This window comes from Helicoverpa armigera, chromosome 6 (assembly GCF_030705265.1).
Source record: "Helicoverpa armigera isolate CAAS_96S chromosome 6, ASM3070526v1, whole genome shotgun sequence".
NCBI lineage: Eukaryota > Metazoa > Arthropoda > Insecta > Lepidoptera > Noctuidae > Helicoverpa > Helicoverpa armigera.
Window position 1 is genome coordinate 10,904,197 of NC_087125.1, and position 17,242 is coordinate 10,921,438.

The window sequence follows — 17,242 nt, forward strand, 5'->3', positions numbered from 1 at the left end:
CACCCTCTCGGCAAGCTTTGGCAAAAACTTGGGATTAAAGGTAGCAAAAAATGTTACACGGAAAATGTCACCGCTCAACATTTAGCAGACCTATTTGGAGCAGAACACATAATTAGAACACACGTTTCAAGAGAAACTTTCATAGAAAAGGAGAACCACTTGAGTTGCATTAACAGATGTTTTCTATTTACACAGCTGTCACTATATCTGTCAGACAATAGGTAGTTAGCCGTTCATAAATCATATGAATCGAGTTCAACTATCCTAAGATGTAAGTGATCTCAATAACGACTCGAGATTAGATTACATTAGTTGCGCCTATCAAGTGGAGTAGAATAGTTGTGTCAATATTTCTGGTTATAATCGATTAGCTCTGTTTATGCTTCCTAATCGATCCCCGAAATCGATTTATCTGGAAATTGTAAAGCTGAACCAAAATTATTGAAGTGTCCAATTAGATTATATTATAGTTCGGATTTTATAGTCAAATCGAGAGCAGTTTTTTTTATCAAACCGGTTTAAAATGGGCAACAATAAAATCTTGAGAGGTGAAGGCCGGGCGCCCATAAAGAGTGATTACTTCATGATTTTTTTACCATACTTTTTATATCTCGCTATTTTAGGTAAAGATATCTTGATTGCTTCCTATAACAGGTGTGCTAGCATCCGTTCTTGCATTCCTTTCTAAGATTACATTCGATCTGTATTGACTGGCTATGCACCTTGATTCATTTTACTGCTTGGCAACAATTTATTCGTTTCCGTTTGCTGTGCATACACGATTTCTTTGTTTTCTACATTTCCTTGTTTTTCGTATGTTAGATATTCTATCTATGAACAGACTCACTGTTTTGGTTGAAACTGCTTCTGTTTAATCCTGTTTCCTTATGGATGTTCCATGAAAGTTCAACCTGCAGTACCAGCGTTATTGATTGCATTTTCAATCTCAGAATCGTATTTATACGTCGCCATGGTTACGGCTTGCATTAAAGATATTTCTAACAGATTACAGAGCAGTTATACAGGAGTATCAAGCTCTATGATTACATAATAATCCGCTCTTATCCTTGCGAGTTTGCCTGCGGTTGCCATCAACCGCACTCTGACGCAGTTTTGTGTCAACGAACCTAACTAGTTTACGAAGTCTAGAAATTGTTTGTACTGTCTTATTAGGTTTGTTGATATGAATTAAATGTTGTTTGACAATTTATACGTGATTATGATAATGAAAACAAGTGGCGCCGTTGTTTCGTCGTTCGTTGATCGTGTTTGATTTTGATTTATAATGATGTCTCTCATACCTACACGTTTTGTACTTATATTTATATGTTTAAAATCAATCAACCTAATTGTATTAATATTTATAGCAACATCTACATATAAACATAACTTTTTGTATACTTCAGAACTCATTTTCCAAGTAAGTGTGTAAGTACTTGTAATTTTGACTGACTTGCTTTCGTTATAATTGATGATACTTACCTCTTATTATTGTGATATGTTCAAGGAATAACACCAAAACAATGTGCAAGTTATGACTCTACTCCAATTCAGGAAATCTAATAAATAAAAACAGGAATAGCAGTTGCCTTCTTTGGAAAAAATACTTCCTAAAAATGATGAACATACATTGTTGAAAATTTACCTCGTATAGAAACAAAGTGTGAGGCAAATATAAGTTTACTTAATGCCAAAGAGTACATCAATCATGATGGATTACCATGTGATGACAAACGGTAAATGGCCGTTAAGACTTTGATGAAACAGTCTTGCATGATTGATCAAATAATTAAGAAAACTTACTTACCCAACATTGATCCAAAGTACTCTAAAGGCAATTGAGTCCTTTGAACACTTTTGAAGATTTTCATCTGCTTCTTTGTACAACCATCTCGTCACTTAAAGAATTATGGATTTAATCTATTTTTGTTGCTTACCCACATATCCCTGAGCAATAACCATTTATTTATTAATACTTTAGTTGCCGTCCTAAATCACTATTACGACGAACTTTCATGGCTGCCATTACTTAAGCCGTAAAACAACGTCTCACTTTGAACGAAAATATTGTATCCCCTTAATGTTATCCCCTCATTTTATGAACGAGAATAAGTATTTGGTTACTTTATTCTTTTAAGTTATGATCGCAAGCCTATGGTTTCGTAAGGCGATTATTTTTTGGAACAATGACTATATTTTTGTCTATTTTTAATCTACAGTCAATGGATGTTATTCAACATTATTACTAGTCCGCTAACTAATACCTACACGAATTACCACTAAGAACTCATATGTACAAGTACTAAATATATTTTTCTCTTTGTTCCAGATTTGTCAAAAAATCGGTTCAGTGAATTACCAGATGAGTTAACGTCGTACATTTTTTTAGAAAAGTTACTGTTATCTCAGAATATAATCAGAACAGTTCCAAATGCAGTCGGAGGTCTCCAGTCACTCACATATTTAGATTTAAGGTAAGTCAAACACACTAATTACATCACAAACTTTAATATAAAATATTTGGAAAGTAACTTAACAATAGTCTTTTCTTTACTTAGTGGAAACTATTTCTAAATATAATTTCTAAATTCTTTTACATCATTTTATGCTCTCGCACGGTATTGTAGTTAGCGGTTCGTAGAACCTGCATCAGTTCCATTTTTACGTTCAGTCGGAACTCTTCTGGTATCGTCTTTAAATGAGGAAGGAGTGACAGCAAAAACATTTTATCAGGGTCATCCGAGTCCGATTTTATGTGTGCATCAACGTTCGCAAAAGCAAACTCATCTACCTCTGATTTGTTCAGTTTAGCCTGCTTGGCTGGCCGACTGGTCTCAGGTGCATCCATAGAATATTCTCTAGAGTCATCGAGAGTGTCATCGAAAGTATTATCGTTATCTTCTTCTGAGCTTTCCTCATCCTTCACTAATTTCAGTTTCTTCTTAGACCTCCATACTCTCTTCTGTTTGATTGGTTTAGATTCACTGGAATCGCTGGTACCTTCGTCTTCTTTGCGAGGTAGTTCCTGGTCTTTTAAGAGGAATTGTAAATGTTTACAGTAAATGTAAGGTTTCTTTGTCCTATTTGGATTTGATATGTACTTCTGGAAGCAGTCCCTTATGCTCTTCCATTTCTTTTGCAGTTGGATTTCTGAAAAATAAGCACATTGTAATTAATACTTTGTACTTTTGTACGATTACAGAAAAATCACTCAGATAGTGATAAATCAACCTATTTACGTGACGGATTTTCATTTTAGTTGTCATTTTAACGATACACCTATTCCTAATTTCAATATTTCTATTTTATAAATCCTGCAATTAAATAGGTAATTGCTACCATCGAAATTAATATCTAATAATAATAAAGCCTGCATAAATCGTAGTAAATATCATTAAATTGTGTCACTTAAAAAAATCGTCAACAACAGTATCCCCAAAAAAGGGGTTGGATAACGAGGGACTGACGCCGGTCTACACTCGTAGCGCCATCTGTTGAGGCGCCGGGTAACTAAACTCATTAAAAACAAACTTTGTTTACGTCGCCGCGTGTTCGTGAAAACCGCTACCGGCTCGAGATAACCTAGTAATAAGTTGAATGACAGACAAATAATAATAAACAAAGTTAACTTACCAAGTTCTCTCATTTCACTTTTAGAAACCTTGATATCCGTCTGCAGCAGTTCGGTGACAACTTCGTTCCATAGTTTGTACCTTATATTTTTCGCTCGATACTCCGCATCATCATAGTTCCATATGCCAGGACGCTTTCTGACTTCTTCTATGAGTCGTTCAGGGTCGTATTCGAACTGCATGGCGATGGAATGCAACGATTTTTGTTGTCGGGCTTCGAACATAGATCGTACACACGAGCGGGCAGGCAGCGAGCGACTGGCGTGCGGCGCGCGGCGGGGGAACGCGGCGGTTGCGCTCCAAGATGGCCGGACAACTAGGGTGAATAGCTTTATCAGTGCGATAAAGGACTATATTAACAACATTGTGGTTTTGTGGTTAGTCAAATAAGGATATTTAGCACTAAAATAGATTTGTTTCGAGCTCATTTTACACAGTTAATGCCAAGGTTGCTGCGAATTAAATATTAAACAACGACAATTTTCTCACTTGCTAATCCACCCACGAAAGTCGAAACGACATTACACCTCCGCAATGCCGATACAATGACGGAAAAATAAGGAAACAGTATTCGATAAAAGGACCAAAATTCCAGTATAATTACATATTTACGTCACCTTCCTATTATTATTGAACGATAAACTAAATAAGGTAAGCACTTCCCCGAAACTTGCTGAAACCGTTGTTGTTTATGAATTGGGACGAATATAACACATATACCTATTGAATAATATGTAAATGTTATTCTCGGCTGAATTATTACCAAGGCAAAGAGGGGAAAAATGTGTGTCCTGAAGTGTTGAGCTTGGTTACCTTAGCGGCTACGCCCGTGTATTGAGCGACGCGTGGCCCGACTCGACGAGGGGGAAACGGGCGGGCACGCGCGGGTCGCGGTGAACCGTCGACAAACGCCAACCGCTACACACCTCTATTTTCAACCCACGTGTGTATTTTGTATAAATTACTATGCAAACGGTTTTTCACCGGCTTTTAGTCCTGTGACATTTGTGTTTGACAGTTTTACTTTTTGTGACGTTTCGGCCAGTATTAATTTGTTACGTAGGTTACTTACCTCTTTGGAACACACTTGGGTTTTTTAATGCTGTGTAATGTTCGGAAAGACGCTCGTCTATGATATACCTAATGAGCTCTGCTAATGAGATCGGTAATTCGGCAATACTTTAATAGATCAATTGTCCTAAAACATGAGCAAGAAATTTATTTTACTTATTGTGTTCAGTTAGGTACAACAACAAGACATAATCCATATTGGGGTACCGTAGGTCAAGTTCAAAAGACAAACAAATCGTTTGCCCCCAAACCAATTGATTCATCTCGCTTCTCAATACACAAACAAAAGTCCAGACAGTTTGCTATGACAGTAGCTTACTAACAAGATAATAAGCAAGTCGAACGAGTCAAGGACATTGGGAGCTCCGGAGTTCAGGACTAAAATAGAACATTAGTTGGTACGATAAGTTGTACAATGTGGTTTGAGGGTGCTAAAGTAAATTGTATGCAGATTGTTATGACAGCGCTTCTAAAGGAGATGTATCTTGCAGTAGATGGGGGAGTAAGTAGATTTTGTAGTTGTGTTTATAGAGAGAGACGTTGTGTTTATAGAGAGAGTTGTGTTTTTGAAGAGATACAGGTTGGGGAGAATACATATGTTTTTGTAATGGTTTTGAGCTGAGATATAGGCAAATCAAGGGTTGAAGCGTGTCATTATCACCAGCCTTTTTATCGGCCCACTGCTGGGCACGAGCCTCCTCTCACACGGAGAAGGATGGAGCGTTTATCACCACGCTTGCTCAATGCAACGAACATACTGGTGAATTTTAGCTATGTTGCATCAGTGTTTGTTTACAACCAATAAAAAAATCTACAATAACCAAATCAGGCCATACATTTACGATCTTACTAAACTAACGAAGGCACACCACACAAATAGCAACGATGTCGAACAATTTAGAAGATGGCTGTAATTAATAGCTCTGGTTTAGAAATAAACTCTGTTTTATATGCAGACAGCGGCCTTTTATAGTTTTTTCTTCTTTTATTTTAGTATCTTCTGGCTATTTATGACAGCCAGTAGAGTGCCTTTCTCGAGGAGATTCTGCTTTGATGTTGTAATTCTTTTGTTAGTCGTATTTATGCAATGTTAGACATTGTGGTGTGAACCATTTAGTCATTCTTGCATTTTAGCATTTGCGGTTCGGTCTTTTAGGAACAGTTCTTTCAGTTCAATGGGTTTTTGACTTTTTGTCTTCTTTCGCACTTTACAGACTTGGTTTACTTATAGCCCTTTCTTATGTTACTTCTGATTAGTATATTATTTATTAGTATTTAGCATATCTGTAACAGCATACATTTTTACAATTGTCTTATCCTTTCCCATATCTACACACGCACGATACACGATAAAAATCTCAATTAGTATACACTAGGAAATGTACCTGTCTAAAATTATTAGGTATATCCAGTTCAAATCTTGATTTAAGTAGTAATAAAATTTTAATAAGCCTTGCAGGACAATTCACCCTCAGTGTGGTTGTAGTGCCCTTATCTGTACTGACAGTAGTCACGCGATAACATATCAAACCACAGTTGCATTCATTAATGAGCATTACTTTCTGGAAATTTATTTATACCTAATTACAAAATTTTTACTATTCAATATTTGGTTAGGATTTTTTTATATAATATATCATATATCATTTGATTAGTTAGTGTATGAGCGTGGAAACCGTCAGAATGAGCGTTCAGCTATTTACATTTGAAAGTCGTGTCTTTTCCCAGTAATACAACCCAGCCAAAACCACACTAATAAACGAAAACAGTGATAAATGAGAAAAACATCACATAGAATCATAAATAACATCTAAATAAATGATAATAGCTGCTCAATACCAAACACCAAATGGATGCTTGACACCAATAACAAGACCTAACCTTTTCTATTGTTACAACAACGTAAATACAAGATCTATAACACACTTATCACGTGTTCGCGATACACAACGTTAACTTCACTTCCTATATCACGATAATGTGCCCTATGTCCTTGCGTTAAGAGTTACCGGTAGTAAACATCTGTAGGCGGGGTGAATGACCGCAGATGTCACGGCCAAGACGTTGAGTGACATATGGATAAAGCGATAAGAAGGAAGACAGCGTATTATGTGATGTTTAAAAATGCATTGGTCTGATAAGGAGTACTTTCCTACTTGAGCAGTAATTTTGTGATTATTTTCGAATAAAATAGAAAAATGGAATGGAATGGAATGTTGGAATGGAATGTTGAAGAGCTCGTGGCTAAGTCAAAGCCGCGCGGATCGATCGATCATAAGGTTAAGCAACGCTTGGCGCGGTCGGTCCGTGGATGGGTGACCATCTTGTCATAATGAGTTCTTCCGTGTTTCGGATGGCACGATAAACTGTAGGTCCCGGCTGCCATTTAAACATCTTTGGTAGTCGTTACGGGTAGTCAGAAGCCAGAAAGTCTGACAACCAGTCTTACCAAGGGGTATCGCGTTGCCCAGGTAACTGGGTTGAGGAGGTCAGATAGGCAGTCGCTCCTTGTAAAACCCTGGTACTCAGCTGCATCTGGTTAGACTGGAAGCCGACCCCAACATAGTTGGGAAAAGGCTAGGCAGATGATGATGATTTTCGAATAAAATGTGTGGGATGAACTTGCCTCTTAGATACTGTAAAGTAGACGGAAAATCGATATCATGCCGCTTCCAGTTACAAATTAATGTCAGCTTTAATAATCACTTGGGATGAACGCTAAAAGCATAAAAGCCTTACCTAAAATATATTTGAATATCGTTTTACATAATTCGATCGTCCCACGCAGTGTTGTTTTAATCTAACGGCCCTTTTAGTATAAGTACTCCTAAACTAATGAATTTAATTTGCCTAACAGATGACAGTTTCTCACAAACCCACGCAAATTATATTAAATAACATACTTACATAATGTTCGCATGATTCACAGACAATTATTTCGGGTTTTATAGAACGAGACTCTTTGAAGAGAAATTGCATCTTGTATGCTGCAATGTTTGAAAAAGAAAACAAATTTTATAATCTTACAATATGCAGCTGAACTCGTTTTGATCAGGCCACGTTTATTTTAGGCACAAGGCAGGTGGAGCTCCACCTGTCATCTCCTGATATCCCTACTTATATTTTTAACTTTATCTTTAACATATTTTGTTACCTAATTAAATAATACTTAGAATGTGCACCCTCTTTCTTAATGAGATCAACCATCTCATAAATCACGGGAATTTTGGTTCCTAATTTATTATAGGCCTAATTATAATTATAATTTATTATTTATAATAAATTATATATATATCTTCAACCTCCCTCAAGAAACAATTTAGCCCTTAATTAAGATAAATGTTCCGTTCAAACCAGTACAGAATTTGACAAATCACGCGAAGGTAATCGAGTGAATTTTCCAAGAAATTAATTTTCTTGTCAATGCCAATACGTAGAACGTCGTATCTGCTTTCTTTTCGCTTATGAACTTGAAATTGACACAATGGTATAATGTCGTAACTCGACCGATTAGCCTCATTGAAACTGTTGTTACTGGGAACAACGTGGTCACCAAACAAAAACCGTTCTACTGTTGTTCCTATTCTATGGAAAACACAACTGTCACAACACAGGCTGAGTCTCTATTGTTGCATTGGTTACACATACAACAGTTTTCTCTGTTTATTTGTATTGTACATTTTAATGTTTACGGCCGGAAAAACATGGGTTGCTTGTTCGCTGGTTTATTGCTGGCAACATGGAATAGAAAATGTTTGAAATTATGGCTTTCAGATTATTGTAATTTTAATGCATTGTGTAGGGATCGATCGGATAGGTTATACTGTGAAAGAAACGGCCTTATAGGTAAATGTTGTTCGTTACACTTCAATAACGACTCGGAAGGAGTTGAAACGATATACCTACCTTTACGTAATAGTCAAAACACTATCATAAAAGTAAAACCATCAGCAGAGCGTAACTGCGCTTTATGATTTCGGTTCGTCGCACGCGCATTCTCCATGACGGTCGATCATCGCGCGCGTGCGCATGACACACGTAGGCTTTCGAAAATGGGACGTCCGCGGCACATGTGCACAATGGCGATAGAATGGAGCACTTACTATTGTGTAACTCAATTGGGCAGATACGTTAGTATACCCAGTTAGTTTTTGCACCGTTCCGATTTGGTTAACGAGCACGCCCGTGATGTGAGAATAGGTAATAAATCAAACTTGTTTATCGAGAACTGCTTGGTTGAACACCATCTTCCTGGTGCCGTTTCGCACTTTTTTGCTCATCGATACTTAATTGGGGGTTTGTGTGGAATCGATTTACTAATTACCTGCGTGCATTATTATTCGAACTTACATCGGTTTACAGGTAACATACATATCAATAACAAGAGTAGTAAATTTTTTTATAGTTAATAAATCAGAATAGAATGATTTATTCATCATCAATTCTTCTTCAAAGATTCTCAATATAGCTACAAAGCCGTTTAATTTTTGTGTCCCTGCACCTCGTAAAGTTATTTCTGCCTCCCCTCTGTGCAAGAATCGATATAATATCGACCTTGAACCGTTGGAGCGGAACGTGCGAATTATTTGCTCTAAATTGCTAGGGGAAGCCATGTGGGGCCCTCAATGTCGCTTTCATATTGAGTGTGGGACGCGAAAACACGGAAATTGTAGTCAATCATTTGACAATTGCACCTGTAGTATGTGATAGAATGTTTGATGCATGGGGGCTCGATGTAGTGTATCGCAACATACCTATGCAGGTGTACACCATTTGAAATTCATTAAGAGGCAGGATCAGCTGTTCCATAACCCTCAATAATATACCAAATGTAACAAGGAAGACGTCAAAAATCCTTACCCTGACCTAGATTCAAGTAGAATATTTTAAGTCCTACGCGAACTAAGACCTCACCCCCTAATGTCTAAATAATTAAGTCGACAGCAGGGGGCACCCCTACCCACTACTGACAGCCAAGGGCACCTCCCTTCGCAATAAATGGCTTCGGCAAATGTTATCATAGCGTCTGCTAATTTGACGTAGGTGTGTTTAGAACATTGAAGATACAACAGTGTAAACAACTTGAATTGCTTACATTAGTCTGTGTGACAAATTCGTTGGGGATTGTTTCCTGTACGAAGGTAAAGCTATTGTTTTGAAGCATCATTCATTGGTTCTATACGATCACGTGGAGATTTCTTGACAGATCAATTCAAAAGTAAGCGCATTACGACTGATTGATGATAGAGATGTTATTCTAAGTACAATGTAATTCAGGCACCATACACAGAAGTTTTCTGATCCGCAACAATTGCTTATGTTGATACAAAATTATATTTCGCGTGGAAATCAAAACCACAACACGCAACATGTCTATTGTTGTTTTTTAGAGTCTGTTAGAGAGTTGTGTTATTAGAAAATTTCAAATGAGTTCTCTACTGCGATTTCCATTTTGTGAAACATCAGAAATATATCGCAATGAACGCTTCATTTGATTAAACTAAACGACACCGATTTTGACCCAAATTAGCTCAAAGCAAAGTCACAGATGAATTGCATGACAAATGTTAGCTATAATGTATCCGAGAGTTTCATCATTCTCAATAATTCTCTATACGTCGCGAATATAGAGAGCGTAATTTAATTAACAGTTTTTTCTTCTCGAATAAATTAGTCACGCACCGTAATGTTACGGACACTGATTTTGTTTTGAATCTTGATAATGCGAGTTATTATTTTTCGCATAATATCACATCATGTGCACGTGTGGAGTTACATCGTCTTAGGACTCACATGTATTTTGAAAATAATCACCACTTAGTTGACGGATATATGCCTGGTTATGGTTTATTTTAGAACTAGGATATTAAACAGCTTATGGAATGTGCCATCACCGTCTCTCTCATTACAATCGAAAGGGCACATTAATTTAATTAATTCATACCAGATCTAAATAAATAAGAATGAAAGCAACAACAGCAGGTAACTAAGTGTGAATTATGATAATCCAAAATCTGAATTATTCAAACGTCAGCAAATTATAAAGTCATCGAGAAAGCTTGTGTACATTGCAATAGCATGACAGTGTTCGTAGTCTTGTTTCTGTTGAAACTGTCACGTTGCCTTTAATGGTGGTCCGATAACGGTCCTATCTCGCTGACTGGGCGATATTGAGAAATGTGCCACTTAGATGTTTTGCTTGCTCGACACTGTTCAATGGGAAGCTGACAATAGGAGCTGAGTGAGTCTAGAGTAGACTGAACAATTTTTAAGGTTGTACATACACCGATGTTTTTCAAATAATATAAACTGTGCATTAGCGATAGTAAAATGTAGTATGTTGCATTTGTTATGCATACATTGTATGCAATAACATAAAAGCTTTTCAAGTAAATATACAGGGAGCTTTCCGACTAACAGTATCATTTATTTCAGCTAGCGATACTTTATCCTATCCCGGTTCGTTGATCCCATTCAACGTTCTTTATGTACATCTGTTTATTGCCTTGTTTACGTCATCCCATACAATCTACTCTCCTGCTACTATAGGCTATATGTAGGCCATTCTCATAGTGTCGTGTTATTATCGAAGTTTTCCACCGAGCGTTCCAACTTGGTCTACAATTATTTCCTTTGCATCGTGCGTTGACCTCGCATCTATTTATTGATTCCTTGTCTTGCAGAATAGAATCCTGTTTCGAGTCTGTGTCTAAGCGTCTAGACGGCAAAAAAATAAATATATCTAGACTTGAAGGTGCACGGTTAAGTACTTCGATACGGTAGGGTGGTCTTTGTTTTGGTATCAGTTGGGTTTGTTTTGATGCTGTCTCTCTCGAACTTCGTCTGTTTTGGCCGAGTTCAGAGTGATTTCTTGCCTTTCAAAACTAGGTAGCTTTAAGAATCATAAAACCTTCAGAAGTTTAATTGAACGCTTGGACTGTTATGGATTTTATGATATTCCGACTAAACTTTCAATTAACAAACTGGTCCAATGATTCTATTTGAGATATTATTAGTCTGACATGAAATGGTTTTACTTAGAAATTCGTTCAGTTATGACTTGTGTCTGTAAATAACGCCCTTATATCATTATTATTTATGACTTTATTTTAAGCTACAAATATCTTCTTGGGCGGTCTTAAAATACGATCACGTTGTTTACACACATAATCTAATCTGCATATAAAATTATCAGCTTAAGTTACCCGCACACGTAGTAATCCAATATGTTGTTGTATGTAAAAGCATTTTTTATTTTGTTCCGATGTAAAACAGGAAGCGAGGCTTAAGAACACTTTTACCAATGTTTACTGATTCTCTTGGCACGTACGCCGAAACTATTAGGTTAGGCGACGACCGATTTATGTTTCGACCGTTCTAATTACATGCAATCCCATTCCGAAGTAGGTTTGATGGTGTAAAAATAGCAGTTTAGTAATGTATCGATTGGGTGCATTTGTTTATGTTCGCGTTCATTGACTCTTAAGAATTATGTGCGTTTCACTTTGTGATATAAGAATGCGAGACCGTTTCGTCCGTGTTGAAAAATGTTAGCCATTTGTATCTTCAATCTGGATTAATGAAGTGGATTTGGATGCGAGAACGGAGTAAATTGTATCTTTGGAATATGCGGTTGAGAATTTTCTTTCAGCTTGCACTTTAGAAGTGAACAACGAAGTTAAGATGTTCTTATTTTTCGACGATAATTTAGATTTGATGTGGAGAAGAAACTTCTTAAACCAATTTTCTGTTGTCCACAGTTCAAACCAGCTCACAGAATTACCGCGGGAAGTATGCCAGATGCCGCTTCAAGTGCTCTTAGTCCCCGACAATATGCTAAGTACCTTACCCAAGGAGATAGGCAAGATGACCTCGCTGGCTGAGCTCGATGCCTCCAACAACAGACTGACGCAAGTCCCCATGACTCTTGGGGATTGCGCCGGCTTGAGGGCTCTCGACCTTAGCAATAATCAGCTGGGACTGCTGCCGTTACGTGAGTAAAAATTTTTAAGTAGGTATTGTATAATCACCTGTCAGGATTATTTGAAAGTTACAGTGGCCCTAGAAGATCTTTTTTGGAGTTGGGGAATCATCAGATGATCCCTGAGTGGCAGAATTTTGTTGTTAGTCACCTTTGTCCCGTCTAGAGTTCTTGGCGATCTTGGGCCGCCATAACTATTTCGATTAAACCCGCAGCTCGGCCTGGAAGCTTAGTTTTAGTTTTGAGATGCTTTCTTAAACAGTTAGAGAGTAATTAGTTTGATTGATTGAATACAATTTTAAGTATCAATATTTTAAATAACATAAAAGGGCGGAAAGAATAAAAAATATAATAAGGAAGCATTTAATGTGCACATATTTTTAATGCGCGTGCTCAAGCATAAAACACTATGTGAAGGCCATAAATGTTGTCATGTACTTAACAGATAAATATATCTACTATGAATCTTTAATTTTATAGTCAATTCTTTGCCTTTCTTTACATTATCGATACTTATTACCTCAAAATTGAGGACAACACTTGTTACATTAACAGGTATTGAGTGCAAACATAACCCGATAGTAACATTAGTACCGTATGGGGAATGACCCATTTGTACCGATTTGTATTTACAAGTACAATAAGGAGGAAAACTTTTGATTGAGACTTAGTTATTGTAAACAAACTATTTTTAGCCGCGTTTACGCTGCGTATGTTGGAATAAGTATTATAACGGACATAAGGGGTTAAAATTATAATTATTCCTACTAATAATTTTATTTATTTATGCATATTACCTGTAATATGTTCTTGGTAAACGGCTAAAGCAAATGTTAGTCAGATGGTACGAGTAGCTATTGGGCAGAATAGATGTCAAACAATACTTTCAAGATGCTTGGAAGTTACAAATGGCAAGATTTTAGCCGGGACGCATTAGCCCAAGTTTATTTATCTACAGAAATCAAAGCGGTTGCAAGTAGTTAGGGTACAAAGTGGTTAAATTCATTTGATGTATTTACCGCTTCACAAGGGAAGTCGCTTTGATGTGCGTGGCTAGGAAGTTATTTGAGGGTTGCAACCTTGTTAGTGAAAATATTGCGTTTACAAATGCTACTATTATGTCCGTACACTTTATGGTTTTAACTCTAAACAATGAGGGTCCGTTTGGACGATGCAGGTCATAAACATTTTCTGAAATGACACCCTCAAGTACAGTGAAAGAGTTCAGTCATTAGTCAAACATGTTTAAGCACTTACCAGGCCCTTTAATATATTTTCTCCCTATTCCAGAGATCACATACTTGAGGCTGGAACACCTGGATGTGAGCTGTAATTGCATATCGTCGTTACCTCTGGAACTTCGCAACATGAACACACTAGTTACGCTTAATTTGGACAACAATCCCCTCGTCTCACCACCCACCACTGTAAGTCTTTCTGTAATATTCCTACTTTACCTACTGCAATACTGCAACGGTCTTGGTTGAAGAAAGTTTAGAATTTAGGTAAAGAATTGAGGAATCCAATGTTAATGATCAAAGTGTCTATTTAAGATGGACAGATGCTATCTGATTTATATTGTCTGTCTTTGAGCTACTTACGTGATATTCATGCTTCTTATTTTATGATAATTCCATTTTGCTATTTTTAATGAACATATAAAGTAGCAATATTCATAATTTGTTTTTCGAATGTGCTGCGCCAACACAAACACATCTCAAATGATTTCTTCATAGTTTTGTAAAAGCAATAAAATTGCGTTTAGTGTTTTACTATGAATTTTGCAGTTCATTTGCTTCACAGTTAGATGTGAACACTTTCCCTCGGGTTTTACGACCGCAAGCTATGTGAGCTGATACATTGTGCGTTTTCTATTACTTTCTGATCAACTAGTGTGAATTTCAAGCAAATGTACATTTGCATTTATATTCACTTCAGCTCTTCGTTGTTTTTAGTATTCCATTAAGTTTTAATTGATAATAAATGAAGTAAACATGATGGTTTTCCTTGTCTGTTTGAAGCTATCTATGTTTAATTACTGTCAGTGGACCTCGACATGTGAATTGGAAATTTCCCTACATGTCTAACGAGTTTAATTTAATAATGTAGTATTTTTCCTCCCTCCCTTAAAATAATGAAAGACTACGTAGGAAACCTTCACCTAAACAACAACAAAAAAGGTTCAATCTGATCTGATCTTACTATCATCGTCCTTTTCCAATTTCTAGATATGCATGCGCGGGCGCGTGCACATATTCAAGTACCTCGAAAACATGGCGAACAAAGACACCCTCCCGTCTCACAGACGAGTAGAAGACACCAGACGTTCGGCCAAACACAGCTCGTATATAAGCAACTCTCCGAACACTAGTGCTGCGCATCAGATCACTTCGGGCAACGCGACTATCGACTGCTTGAGGCATAAGCCGAGGCACGTTGTCGATAGTGGGTACAGCACTGATGGCGTTGATAAGAGGTGGTCTAATGATGGTGAGTAATTTTGGTAGATTTTCACTATGTGTAGAAAAGATTTCTCTTCTACTTTTTTTGTGCTCTGTTCCCAAGTCATATGTTTTTCGCATGTGATCAGTAAATAAAGTAGTGATTGCGGGTTTTTACTGGCCATATATTAGTTTAAATTGGATCAGATTTGTAAAGTACTCCGAATTCCCAAACGCTGTTCCCCAACTTTGCATTTCCAGAAAAGAGTGCTCTCTGGGGATGCATATGGGATCAAAAACTGTCACCGGGGGTATCGCATTTGTCCCACTTTTCTCGAAACGTAAACATCTTTTCACGGACGAATAAAGTGACAACACGATAAAAAGAACAATAAACGATACAAGGAACTCCGTAATACAGCATAAGTTTCCGATTGCAATAATATTTTCATTCCCATTTGGTAAGCAAACAGTTAACGGCCCATTGACTATGTCAAGCGTCCTTAATGACTGATGCCATTCACTAATGGAGCACCACCATAAAATATGAATGACGCGCATATAAACTCTTTTTTATGTCCGGAAATAGGAACGGACTAAAATATCTGTGGAATCCTTCCTCGAGCTTTTTTTAATAGCTGCTAAATCATTTTTATGTGTTTTGGTAATTTAATAAAGGAAATAACAGTCGCGATCACGGGCCCTGATATTATTTTTAAGAGTTGTATATAACAGTATCTGAGTGTGTTGATACCCTTTTCTCCTACTATTGTATGCTGTATCCAACAGGGTCCATAATTGTGACATAATTACCTGTATACCAACAATTGTAAACATTATATACCAGTATTCAAGTCCAGGTTTTCTCACGCATGTTTTTCTTCCAATAGGAGGCGGTGAAGCAGGTGGAGGGGGCAGCGGTCGTTCAACGCCAAGCACACCTTCCACCTTGTCTCCGGGAGCAGCATTATCCAGGGCCCAGTCATTATCAAGCGAAACACCTTTGGCGCCCAACACTCCACTGCTCTCTGGGTATGTTTGTACAATATTTTTATGCTGGGCCTTAGCAATTTTGTTGGCGTATTGGGTCAAATATTGGTGTTCTCTCATAAATGGAATAACTCGGTATATCATGAAGGCTCACAATATAGAGTTTTAAATACACATTGAAGCTTATTACTAGCTGATTAGGTTTCACTTTGCGATACTGAAAGGATACGAATATTGGACCTAATATGCAAAGTGATTGTATTGAAATGTGTGGTTTTAATTCTAGTGATATAAAATTGATTTTTATTGGGGCTTATAGGGAAATTAACTAATTTAATGGAGTGTGATTTTAATGTCTTTTGTAGTTTTATCTCAACCTAATAATAGAAAGCATTAGGTTTTTTTTTGCTGTGAATACCAGAACCACAATGTTGCAGATGATATTTTTTTATTTCGAAAGTGGAGTGGGTCGTTGAAGAACTATCTAAATCATTATGGTACTGGTATCACAATTTTTACTGAAGACGTTTGTTATAATAGTTTTTTTTTAATAATAATTTATAAAACTATAATTGGATTTTAAAAGAGGAAACCAGTTGATGAGACTACCAATAAGATCGTAGTATTTGATAATAATTTTATATTTTTAAGACTTCGTTAACAACATATCTATCTGATCAGCTCTTTTCCTCGATTTTAGCAAGAAATTATTTTAACTGTTTAGAACCGAAAAAAAGAATTGGGTATTATTTCTTATAAGTGTGTGTAGACATAGATGCTTATATATTTATTTTTTATTTTTCGCATTGGCCGATACAGAGGTAAAATTAAATATTTTTGTCGTAATTCACAGCCATTATCACCCCTATCCTCTGTCTCATTTTTCCGCAACGGCATTACTTGGGACACTGTTTTGGAACAAACATGCAACAAACAGATTGAGATAGAGAGCTTCTAGTACTGAAAATTTCTTGACTCGTTTCCGATAAAGAATTTATCTTCATATCGTTTATTGCATTCCATAAATAATACACATAAGGTGGAAATATGGATAATATAGTTGTAACAACTGTGGTCCCTGACGAGCACATCTTCTTAGAATATAGGAAGGCTAATGAAGAATTTGT

The 17,242-nt window shown here is 36.8% G+C and overlaps 2 protein-coding genes across 5 annotated transcripts in view; one reads left to right on the forward strand and one right to left on the reverse strand.

Moving 5' to 3' along the window:
* LOC110371033 (leucine-rich repeat and calponin homology domain-containing protein) overlaps window positions 1–17,242 on the forward strand; it is a 54,350-nt gene that overhangs the window by 24,937 nt on the left and 12,171 nt on the right. For all 3 annotated transcript variants that reach the window (XM_064035049.1, XM_021327109.3, XM_064035048.1), the window contains exons 2-6: window positions 2,330–2,474; window positions 12,464–12,696; window positions 13,975–14,111; window positions 14,913–15,174; window positions 16,016–16,157. In XM_064035049.1, the coding sequence (XP_063891119.1) occupies window positions 2,330–2,474; window positions 12,464–12,696; window positions 13,975–14,111; window positions 14,913–15,174; window positions 16,016–16,157 (919 nt within the window). The remainder of the gene's footprint in view (window positions 1–2,329; window positions 2,475–12,463; window positions 12,697–13,974; window positions 14,112–14,912; window positions 15,175–16,015; window positions 16,158–17,242) is intronic.
* On the reverse strand, window positions 2,567–4,463 carry LOC126053503 (uncharacterized). Of its 2 annotated transcripts, XM_064035050.1 has the most exons (3): window positions 4,446–4,463; window positions 3,634–3,948; window positions 2,567–3,150 (listed from the first exon to the last, which is right to left on the reverse strand). In XM_064035050.1, exons 2-3 carry the CDS (start codon window positions 3,854–3,856, stop codon window positions 2,594–2,596), a joined length of 780 nt encoding a protein of 259 aa, XP_063891120.1. In that variant the 5' UTR covers window positions 3,857–3,948; window positions 4,446–4,463; the 3' UTR covers window positions 2,567–2,593. The 2 variants fall into 2 exon arrangements, with proteins under 2 accessions (XP_063891120.1, XP_049706418.2); XM_049850461.2 differs by lacking the exon at window positions 4,446–4,463 and having other exon boundaries at window positions 3,634–4,105.